Source organism: Dreissena polymorpha, chromosome 1 (assembly GCF_020536995.1).
Source record: "Dreissena polymorpha isolate Duluth1 chromosome 1, UMN_Dpol_1.0, whole genome shotgun sequence".
NCBI lineage: Eukaryota > Metazoa > Mollusca > Bivalvia > Myida > Dreissenidae > Dreissena > Dreissena polymorpha.
In genome coordinates this window covers 93,386,714-93,398,910 of record NC_068355.1, presented here as the reverse complement: position 1 = coordinate 93,398,910, position 12,197 = coordinate 93,386,714, and the positions used below count along the sequence as shown (strand labels likewise).

Sequence of the window (12,197 nt, the reverse complement as noted above, 5' to 3'; positions counted from 1 at the left end):
TTTATTACGCATTGTGTTCATCTAATTCAAATGTTTGTTTGTTTGTTTGTTTGTTTTGTGTGTGTTTTTTCTTATCTCGATGTATTTTTATATTGATTAATTATTGCATATATACATGTAAAGATAATATGTCACTCCCCCCCCCCTCAAAACGAACTTGTAAACACTGTATGTGTTTGAACTCCCATTTAATAGTTCCCTTGTTATCTTTAATAGTAACACTACCTAACACTAATATTAGCTGTCCTATAACTGTTCCAACCTTGAACCGGAAAATACTGTAAAACTCGTTTTTGTTATGTTGCCCTTATTGTATACCGTGTATACTTGTATGTAAAATAAAGAGTTGTTCTGTTCTGTTCTGTACTGTTCTGGTTAAAAACATGAGGTAATTCGATAAAATATGTAAGTTAATATTTTCGATTTGTTTTAATATTTGGCGAATTACATTTACGCTTTTCCTTTTGTTTCTATTTATTCGGCATTTTTCAAATAATTGGTAGGTGGAAATGAACAGCAAAGAAACAATTTGTGGCCTTATTGCATTGTACGTTTGTATTCAAAGTTTTTTTTGCGTGTTTGTTTGTATATGCATGTAAATCTTTACAAAACATAACATACGATTTGTACACCGTGATTATGGGATTCAAATAAGTTGCGTTAAGTGTCAGTTTCCACAAACACTTACATGACAGGAACTGAAACCGATGTAAACTCGTACATTCTTTCGTTAAACACAATTTTTAGCGACAGCGAATGTAATATTTGCAACTAGTTAATATCAATCAAACCGCATTGTTTTAAAGCTATGATCCGGAAAGTACATTTGGTTTGGCACAAAGTAAAACACCATATGTATGAATATGTGCATAAACACCATGACCCCTGATTTAAAAATGTAGTCGTTCGTCTGCAAATACTGACAGTCCATCGTATTGTAATGAATGTGTATTAAAGGGAAGAGTCAGTGCTTGGTGTCCGAAATCTTGAGATCGCTACCCTTAGGAGATCGAAACCAACGAATACCGATCGCAAGGCGGACACCATATCCATTACACCGATCTGTTTAAATCTGACCACGATATTTTAGTTTCAGGATTGTTGGTTTTGACAGTACTAGTTGTCTACATAATATAACATAAATATTGGAATATTCTGACTATTTACAGTCAACGTACATCAAGCCTTTTTGTTATGCTTTACGGCATGAGTTAAGGCTGATCTTAAAGCCTCAACTAACTAAACAAACGGTAGAGCTATTTCCACACATCAATTTTACTTATTTCAACAATCAATACGATTGCTTATGCTTTAAAGGGATCTGTTCACCGTTTTGTTAAATGAAGATTTTACAAAATAATTGTCAAAGTTTCAAAATAAAAAAGAATGTACACGTCATGTTAATACAAGAAAAACTTATTATCCTTACTTAGAAAAATGATTAAATAGATTTATTCATTTATGAATAAACATCATTCGAAATCGGTGAACAAATACAGCAATTTTTTACGCTTGTCCTACATATTTTAGACAATGCGTTGAGCACTAACATAGCATTTTTGTTCAGAAAAAAAACATACACTTTTAAGACTGCGTGGCGTAGTGGTAGCGCATTAGCTTTTGCTTTCAACTGGTTTGGTTTGCTAGTATAAGTTGTTAACACCATTTGAAACATTACAAGGGCCCGTTTCATCAAAGGTTGTACGACATTCTTAATTTACGACTGAAATTTAAAAACTGAAAATATACAAGCTGTTGATAATTAGGTCCGCAAGATATAAGCCACGGGTAAGACAATGATATAATACATGATTTGACTGGAAGTTAGTAATAATATGCGTCGGTCTTTTAAAGTAATGTTTCATTGAAATTCGTATCGTATTCTCAATTTGTCGTACGATGTTTGATAAAACGGCCCCAAGATTAGTAAATGAACATATAAACTTACATTTTTCGAAAAAAAACACGAACATTTGTGAACAAGTCCCTTAAGGTTCATGTAGAGGCTTCATTTTGAAAAATGTGGGACCCCTAGCATTGAACTCAAATTTGACTAAAGGAAGAGTGCCACATTGAAAATGTATACATATATGCTTTAAAGGATGTTTTTCCTTCAAACTGCTACCAATTTTGTACATCAACGTATCATAACATCCACAAAATCAATCAAATTCCAAAGCGATTTTAACACTAAAATAAACATTATTTTCAAAAATCTGAATCATGTTTATTCCACGTATTTCGGCGGAAAATTATATAACTAGTGAATAATATCGACATTGACGAGGGCAAGTTACGCTTAAATAGTAAAAAAAGTTTACATATCTAGAAATATCAAAACTCGAACACATGTCATTTCATCACCATGGGGGAGGCCATTTTTAAATCAATAAAATAGAAAGAAACATGCTAAAAACTCACTCATCGCCTAATTGACATTCCAAACGGTTGACGATGACAAATGCATTGGATTGTAATCTTTCCGTTGATGTTTGCAAACTGCACGATCAGACCTCATAAACACTCAAAAGAATAACTATGTAAGAAGCATTTCACCAATGTTTACAATCGTTGTCGAATCACACGACATATATTATTGCGCATAAAATAGTACGCTTACAGACTGATAGAAAGATCGATACGTAACTCTGTTCAATACATCACGGTATACTATTCTATAGATAACATATAATAATACATCGCTTTAACAATCTAAAAGTAGAAATAATTCTTTTAAACGGAGTTTTTAATAACGAAAGTGAAAACAACGGAAGTTGGATGGATAGTCTGTGAGATGCACTTCGGCTCCAGAAAAACAATACAAATAAACTAAAAAAGACGTGTGGGGGACAATTTTCAGCTGGATAATATTTGTAATAAGGTACGTGATGATATCTCTACGTGGTCATTTCTATTATTTAGTGCGATCTCTTGCTGATTAATGTTAAAAGTTGTTTTACTAGTTGCCACCCAACTGTCAAAATAAGTATTGTGTTTTCTCAGGTATGTGTATACACATACCCGTTTTTCTCACCACTGCACGTGGTTTCGACCGATTTGTTTTGCACGTTTTTCTACGGATCACAGCGATGGCCACGCTTTCAAAATGGGTAGAAGGAATAGAAATATAAAATCAATCGTTTGCCAATTTCTTTTTATTCCTTTACAATTTTAAATGTCGTCTGCAATCTATTTCAATTTGAGATGGTTTAAAATTTGCAATTTGGTTGAGAGGTAAATAACACAATTGTTAAGCCTTTGAAATAGAATTGTGACTCTTATTATCCACCATACCTGGATTTTTAAAAAGTAGTTACGTTTTAGTTATTTTTAGAACTTTGTTTAGGATATTTATCCAAAAAAGGCAGTTGAATAAAAACTCATTTGTTGTTTTATGACAATAATTTTCTGTGAAATGTTGCTAACTTGACCTTGTATATGTATATAGCTTTGTATTTATTCCACTTAAGGTAGTGCATATCCTTCCTAACTTTAGATTGAGATTTTGTAAAATAGTGTAAAATATATTGGTTTTAAACCAAAATATGAATAAAGCACACAAATATTGACTGTCAAAAATGTGTTTATGTTATTCTATCCGTCTTTAGCTTTAAAATGATATATAGTTTGACCATATTGTACCACATTCAATGAAGAAAAACCAAAGCGAAGTTTTAATGAATTTTATCCCCCCCCATGAACCTTAACAGTTTTGGGTGCTGGAGGTTTCGGTAAATGACAAGTTCGGTAAATTGATTTATATAGTAAATACATTGGAGAGTTCGGTAAATTGGTTTTTATAGAGGTGGTATACCTACAACGAGGTGTTAATGACACCTATTATTGACTTACGATAACATCAGGGGCATTTATTTGCAAACTGTGGATTAATTTTGAGTTGAGTAATTAATGCTATGCCTACGGTAAAGAATTAAGGGGAATGAATGAGCTACCTCTGAAAAACGAATTCTGTTAGGAAATTGTAGGGTAATTTACGATTTAAATAACGCAATACTGTTTTTTTTAATAATTGGTGCTTTTATTTAAATAAAATAATAGTAATAATAAATAATGATTTATGGCGGAATCAATGTAAGATCTTCAATTAAGTTCAATGCTATTTAAAAAAGTTTCTTGTAAAATATTGTAGACATGATTTAATAAAAATGATTTCAGTTTAAATATAAAGCGCAATAGTATTTTAAACCACCGATAAACACTCAATTTCTCAATATATAAACATGAGGTAGTTTGCCAACAAAATGAATATGTTGCCGAGCTCTTGCCACGTGGAGGCCACCTCTTGTAAGAGCCAAATGTTGAATTTTATATTACATGTTTTATAATTTCTTTCTGGTTGAGAAAAACACAAGAAAAAAAATAAATATATAAAATCTAATACGTGTACGTAATTAATAAAAAGTAATATAATGATACGCGTTATGTTTTATAACTTTGTTGTGCCATTGCACGTGTTATTGAACGTTGAGTTAAGCGAAGAGATACACATGATTGAAAACTGATAAAAATGACATCTAACACAACGCCAGCAGAATGAAGACACTGTGTAATAGCAAGCTGCTGTGATGATCACTATCTTATCAGCTTAATGCACAGGCACCTGGCTACTGTACTGGAACAATGGGTTTTATGGCCAAAATAACTGATATCATTTTTTGCCTGTACAAATCCGTTGAATACAAAAATAATAACTGATTGACTTTGTAATCCGTTTTATTTACCATATATTATAAATAAGCAACAAGTAAATATATATATATAGGACATATTTGAATATTTCATTTCATTTAAACAAAAATGAGGGCGTAGTCACATATTAATAAGATACATTTATGACACAGCACAATATTAATTCGACACATTAGTATCATTTAGAGTTTCCGCATGCCGGTTTAATTTAATTTCATTTCTAATAAAAATGAGATACATTTATGACACAGTACAATTTAATGTGTCATTTCAACAATATCAGTCATTCACATCGTTCAAAACTCGTCGTCGTCGAGCATGTGGTGGACCGCCGTGGATGGTCCCAGGGCATTGATATGGCTGATAATCCTCAGTAGATCAGTGGTTGTCAGCTTCTCCTCTTCGTAGTCATCCCATGCTTGATATAGTCTGCCGTGTATCGCAACATATTTCTTCCGTCTGATCTTCGTGAGAAGGTGCTGGCTCACCAGCCGTATCTGAATATCAACTGTCTCAGATTCATCTCTGAGAAGGTTGGCCAACTTGTACAGACCAAGGTTTGCGGAACACGCTCGTGCGTTGATGCGTCTATGCCATCCTGTAATTATAATAAAAACATATTTTTATACTAAATAACATGATTATGTCATATTTTATCAGTTTTTAATAACAGTATTATGAAACAAATGCTTACTACCGATATTGTATACTATGAAAGTATAATATTAATATACGAATAATATCCAATGTGAAATTGTGAATTGTTTTTTACTTATAGATTAATAATGCTAATTATATTATAGTTACCTTCCAAGTCGTTGTTCGTGCGAACCTCCTCTCTAAACACGCACCAAATGGAGAGGTCACCATACACTGCCGTGGATCCATGTACGGGAAATGAACTCACATAACCGCAGCACGGGACCCCCGACTCCTTCAGCAACATACATCAGCCTGTTGAATGTCGGTTCAATTTGTTCAACTGGTAGATAAGGAAGGGACATACTCTTCCTAAAGAACTCGAACTTGTCACCATGATGCTGATACACGGTACTCAGTCCCTCGGTGTTGATCTTCCTATATATCCGCTGTGTAAAGTGGGAGACGCATCCCCTTATCACGGCATCAGGAAAAAACTCTCTAATCGCCTGCCAGGTTGCTGAAAATAGAAAATAAATAGAAATTAATAGTAATTTATTTATATAAGAAACAAACATATTTGATATTAGTATTTTAAATCACCGAAAATTTCTCATTATATAAACATGAAGTAGTTTGCCAACATAATGAATATGTTGCCCAGCTCTTGCCACGTGGAGGCCACCTCTTGTAAGAGCCACATTATTATTATTTTTATCTGATACGCTTTAATTAAGGTTTTTTCAACTAATTGTTTAAAAAAAATATATAAAACCAAACAATCATGACCTAAAGATAAACTTTTAATATATAATTTACCTCCCTTGATTAGAATATTAAGAGGTTGCAAGCCTGGATAATTAATATTAACACTTTGCAAACATCTCTAAATTGATAAAATCAACTCCGTACATTTAAACAGATAATTTAATTAGTGTCAAACAACTCAATTAATGTACACGCTTATCGACAAAAGGTGCGATAATCCCTATTTATACCAATTTACCGAAACCTCCACGGCATTTACTATATAAATCAATTTACCGAACTTGTCATTTACCGAAACCTCCATAACCCACAGTTTTAACAGTCTCAAAACAAATCTTACATATATAGTATGAAACTATTAACAACATGGATGTGCCCAAGGCAGTTGAAACATGTTGATTTAAACGATATACATTTTTAAATTTCCGTTTAAATAGTAAATAAAAACAACAACTTACTTTTTTAAAATAGTTGTATAGAACACGAATTGTAATGACTTATGCATTCCGCTGTTGACCGTCCAAATAATGAATGAGCAGTAGCCGTACTGAATTACTATACGTGTATAACCCGGCAAAGAAACACTATACTAAACAACTAAGCCTGGTATCCGGCTCTACCTAAGATAGTATCCCTTGCACAAACGCTATGGTTTATTCGCACTTTGGCATTTTGACACAACAGGCATACTTCAAGAAAACGCAAAGCCTTATTGAAGCAAAAAGACTTTAAATGATATAGAACGAGACATATTTGAAACTGTCGAAGTGTTTTCAAAACAATTTATCCCAGTTATAATTTCAAATGAATAGTTTCTTTTCATCCTTTCAACAAATAGATTCTTAATTAGACAGATAGTTTGTAATATTTTATTCACCAATTCATGCGTGTCAACAAAAAATACTTGAAGTATACAAGAATCTTACATTTTCAGAAGTGCACTGTTGAACTATAAAAAATGTACAACATATGGGCATATATTTCATTTATTTAGAATATGCGATTCTTATTTAAGTAATAACACTTTGTAAATGCGTTTTAGTATTAACGTAAGTTCTGGATGAACGTTCATTAATTGTTTCAATAATTACTGCTTAGGTTGTCTAAGTATCCCAATCTAAATTTTATTGTTAGCATAAACAGACTGTGTTGGAAATGTGGTAAATAATTTATTTTATGAAAGTAAACAACATTATCTTGTTTACCTTATTAATTACGAGCACGTTAAAGCTAAAAAAAAATAACTTGAAATTTGAGAGAGTATCAGGAAAGATTCAACCCTAAAATTCACAATTAAATAATTTAAGGAAAACTTATAGCAGTTCTCTATATACATTTGCAACAAACATCGTTGTAAACACACACTAAATGTTTATTTTGCATTTTCCGACACGCGGATACATGACTTAATGTATAAATGAAAGTAATATATATACAGAAATTATTAAGAGGGTTCAATTGGGACAGCTGGATGAAAAACGAAGACTTATTATTATTTCCCATGTTTGAATTTTTCACAAACACACGTTAATGCGATTTTGAAGAAACTTTCTGAAATCTTGTTAACTGAATTTATAAAATTGTAGTCAATTAAAAATTCGGAACAAATGTCAAGACTGGATCAACATGAAGTCTTGTTGTTCAAAATAGCATCGTCTCTGCATCAACGGCGATATGGTATTTACGCTGTGATAAATTCAACACAAGCTATTTTTGATATGGCATACACAAAACGCATTCACATGTATGTTCGTACATTACAGGTTCCATAAACATGTGTACAATGGTCTCGACGTATGAGAACCTTTTTTGATTACATAAGCAAATATTAAATTTTCATAAACCACTGTATTAATGTCACATACGCCTTCATCGAAATTTATACAAGTTTGAATATTAAAACTTGCTACCATGGGACAAGATAAAGGTTCGTTCGTTGGGGCACCATTCCCAAGTAAGCTCTTTGTGGTTAAATGTTGTATTAAAAAAAAACTAAAGACAGGTGAACTACAAACTCGTTCCGTGGAGGCCGTTAGGAGAGGTTCCATCACTGGGAAACGGTCTTAATTTTCCTTCCTTGATTGCCTCACGACTGATTCTAGTGAACTACAAACAATGGTCTTAAACTTGGAGTTCTTTACTTGGTGAAGAAATGTCATGACCAAGAAACCTCTGAAACAGGTGTTCCTTCCTTAGTTACCTTAGGTCCAGTTCCATATTTTGCTATGAAGTACCCTTAACGAAAGTTTGCCTTCCATGGAATACTCATGGGCGGTTCAATTATGATGTAAACAGTGTCATTGATGTCATTTTTGTCATGATTGCCTTATGACTAATTTTATAATTATTAAGACAGTGACCTTGATTTACGTGTTTTTTTCATGGTTGTATTTTGACAAGTTCCCTAATTATGTGGGGAGCGTCTTGACGTAAGTTTTTTTTTCCATATGGGTCTCATGAAAAATCCCTTAATCTCCACTCAGTGCCCTCGTTGGTAGCTTTCCTGTCATGGTTACCTTATGAAAAACTTATAATTTGGGCACTTTTTTAATGTAAGTGTTCCTGTTAGTGTTCGTTCTATTGTAGCTTTGTGACAAGTAAGACAAGTGTCGGTGTAATTGATGTTGGTGTTTCTAGGAAAGTGGCTTATGACAACCTTTATTGTTATTCTGTCAGTGTCCTTGATGTAAGTACTCCTTCAATTGTGATCGGTTGGCTAGTTTTTAATGATTCATTTTGCAATTTGCAGCAGGTAAGTGTTCATTCAATGGTGGCCTTATGATAAGTTCCGTGATTCTCTGTGCAATCTCTATGAAGTATGTGTTCATTCCATGAAGGTCTAATGAGAGGCCCCATAAACTTTAAGCAGTGCAATTAAAGTAAGTGTTTTAAATAATGGCCTAACGGTATGCTACAAAACCTAATAATAATAATGGCGACAGTTTAATCGTTCCATTCTTGAATACTTAACGACATTTTTATGTACATCTAGAGTGTATATGTAAATGTCGTTCCACAAATTTCACGATCACGAAATTATCATACATTATTTTCATAATTTTAATTTCAAATAATACCCTGAGATATCATGCTGTGTCTATTGTTCGATAAGCACAGTCGACAGACACCAAGGTCACCTTATGATCGGTAATTTCGTAAAAATTTCAATAAAAAGTATTATTTAGGTCGTATTAAAATTAAATCTTAAATAAATACTTCAACTAAGATAGGTCACACATGCACTATCCAATATCGAGACTTAATGTTGTGCTTTGCATTGACCTTTCAAAGACGATGATACCGGTTTTAATCACTTAATGTATATACCATTATTTGATTTTCTGTAATACACGAAGTGGATAAGATAACTAAATTCCCTTATGATCTATAATCTCTCGTATGGAGTTTCATTGTTTAAATATCTGGACAATCATTCACAAGTTGCAAACTATATGAAATAATTAACACTCTCTAATGTAGAGACATCATTGTCTTTATAAACATGTTATACAGAAATTCAACAAGGGCTAAACAACAGTTGGTTAAATAATTTAACGCATATTAGTTCAAACAAATACACATCCGAAAGTTGACAAAAATCCAAACAAACCGTAAATACACAATCCTCAATCCTTAATTTTTCTATTCTAATTCAATAGCATGTTAAGTGTGTTTTAACGCAGTTCAATTAGACCCATGAGTACTCAACGCTTGAACTTTGTTCGCGATACGGGTGCGTTCTAACTAACAACAAGACAGACGACATTACTATTAATACTGGTCCATTAAAAAAGCGAAAGAGGGCAATTTATTTGATTGTTTTACGTTTCATTTGTTACATTGAAACCTATGATATTGGTCGGTAACACTCATTACACGTAGTGTTTATTTAAACTGACTTCTTAAAAGATTTGGGTTTTTGTAACAAGTGTTGTTTAATGTATTTACTAATAAAATATACTACTTGGAATAGTCCGAATTAATTATTACTACAAAGAACATAAATAAATATAAAATATTGCCTTTCCCGGGTTTATTACCCTAAACCTCTGGAAACAATAGCACACTCGTTAACTCTATAACATGCAGAGTGTTGCTTATCCTGCGCTTTTAAAGTGGTGTTAATACTATGCGTTCTTTGCATATAAGAGATTAAAAGCGTTGCAAACGCTGTATTTTTTTTCAGATTTTTCATAAGCGATATTGTTCTTAGTCATGGGTGTTTTCTTTCTTACTTGAATATAATGTTTACAAATCTATTATATTATTTTTAGCTCGCCCGAGCACAACGTACTCACGGTGTGATTTGTGACCGCCTTTTGTCATTCGTTCATCGTAAATCGTCCTTCGTCTGCCGTGCATTAAGATTCCAAAAACTCTAGACGCCACATATAGTGTCCAATCTTTATGAAACTTTTTCAAATACTTGTCACAATATTATATTGGCCGAGTTTAACTTTGGGTGACGTGAGGTCACAAAGTAGATCATATCAAAGGAAATGCTGTTAACAATCTAGATGGAACATTTAAATTCGAATATTCATGAAACATGATCAGAACATTTGTTCTGATAGTGTTCCGTATGAGCTTGGATATTATTCCGTTTCGTCGAATGACACGACCGCAATGAGATGTGGAAGTTTTCCTTAAACGGATAAAGTAAGACGTTGTTATCACTCTCGATGTCACATTTAGCCCTTACTGAGTGAAGCTCGACCCGAACATTCGTTCAAATGATGCCTAAGCCACAACCGAAAATAGTTTCAGTTCGTCAAAATACATTGCCGCCAGGGGTGGGGGGACAGAGTTACTTATATGGTTTTAGAGAAACCTTGTCTATAATCTAGGAGTCACGCTTTTAGTCCAAATTTCCATGTTATTGGGCACAACATTTGTACGGCCATTCGTCCCCTACCTCTTATCCAAGTAGGGCATTTTTCAGTTACATGCGTAAGTATGTATAAATAGTACTGGTAAACAATCTTACCTGAAAAAGTTTGAGTTTGTTAACTGAACGCCATTATGACTTAACTAGTTTTGAAAACGATGAAACCCAAACTTAATTAACAATTTCATAACCGTAACACGACCTGTTGTTTTTGTTTCGATGCCGCAAAGTACACGCTAAACTTTTAACTTGAACTGTCCTTTCAAGTGTCAAAAGCGTGAAGCCGATTTAAACTATGTCAAAATACTTTTAAGAAAGACATTAACGCTACGTTTGATAATGATCGCCTGCGCTTAATGAATGAACGAGCTAAAAGTTTGCTCCAAACGACGCCCAATGACGAACATAGGGGATCGCACTAGCTACGCATGAACACTTCCTGCTCTGGCGGGCTAAAACAGATCACTTACTTAAGTGTGATTGTTTTTCTCAGAATGTAAATGAAAATTTGTTAATGAAGTCAGCAAAGTCGAATAAGATAGGACACTTTACGTGTCCATTGCATTTTAGGTTTCAATGACGTCTCTTGTAAAGCTTTTAAACATTAAATGGGATGACATTTAACGAAAATGCATGTAGTCATTTGAAATACGCTCAATCTGACCGTCAAAAGAAAATCACGGTATAAATCACCTAGTGTCGACCACCACACATACTTATTGTAATGTGATCAAATGTACAGAACAAAAACATAAATTGGCTCAAACATTTTCAACAACAAACTTTTATAAAATGACCTAAATCTAGAATAAAATACGCTTTGTTTTCGTCACTGCAAATCGTAGTCTAAATCTCAATGTCAAGAATTATTAAACAAAATTGCAACATCTATTTAATACCGCCATACGTTCTTCTAGCCCTTTTTAGTGTAACCGTAACAGAACAAGACATATCTTCATTTTGTTTCATATGTCACATAATACATGAAAAATAGATTATGGCAGCAAGTGGTCATATAGTTCACTGATAATTGGTTTATGCCACAATATTTCGAAAAAAGGACAATGAAGAAATATAAGGGAGGTGATCAGGGAGTTTACTCTTGCATTTATGTAACCGTATAAATCAATATTAACTGTTTATATACACGTTTTTGTTTTGTTGTTGGTACAGTTATTGTTGTTTATCTAAG

General features: G+C 33.1%; 2 protein-coding genes across 2 annotated transcripts in view; both read right to left on the bottom strand.

Annotated features, from left to right (window-relative positions):
- LOC127841054 (intraflagellar transport protein 22 homolog) overlaps positions 1–12,197 on the bottom strand; it is a 219,312-nt gene that overhangs the window by 157,943 nt on the left and 49,172 nt on the right. The window lies entirely within an intron of this gene.
- Positions 4,793–6,634, bottom strand: LOC127841073 (uncharacterized). Its single transcript, XM_052369620.1, has 3 exons — positions 6,576–6,634; positions 5,518–5,869; positions 4,793–5,308 (listed from the first exon to the last, which is right to left on the bottom strand). Exons 2-3 carry the CDS (start codon positions 5,654–5,656, stop codon positions 5,007–5,009), a joined length of 441 nt encoding a protein of 146 aa, XP_052225580.1. The 5' UTR covers positions 5,657–5,869; positions 6,576–6,634; the 3' UTR covers positions 4,793–5,006.

What these genes read in the sequence shown, in the direction of transcription:
- LOC127841073 (XM_052369620.1), bottom strand. Translation starts at nt 5,656, where the DNA reads ATGTTGCTGAAGGAGTCGGGGGTCCCGTGCTGCGGTTATGTGAGTTCA. An exon ending in CACGAACAACGACTTGGAAG is followed by an intron (nt 5,309 to 5,517) that starts GTAACTATAATA and finishes TTATAATTACAG; the next exon opens with GATGGCATAGACGCATCAAC.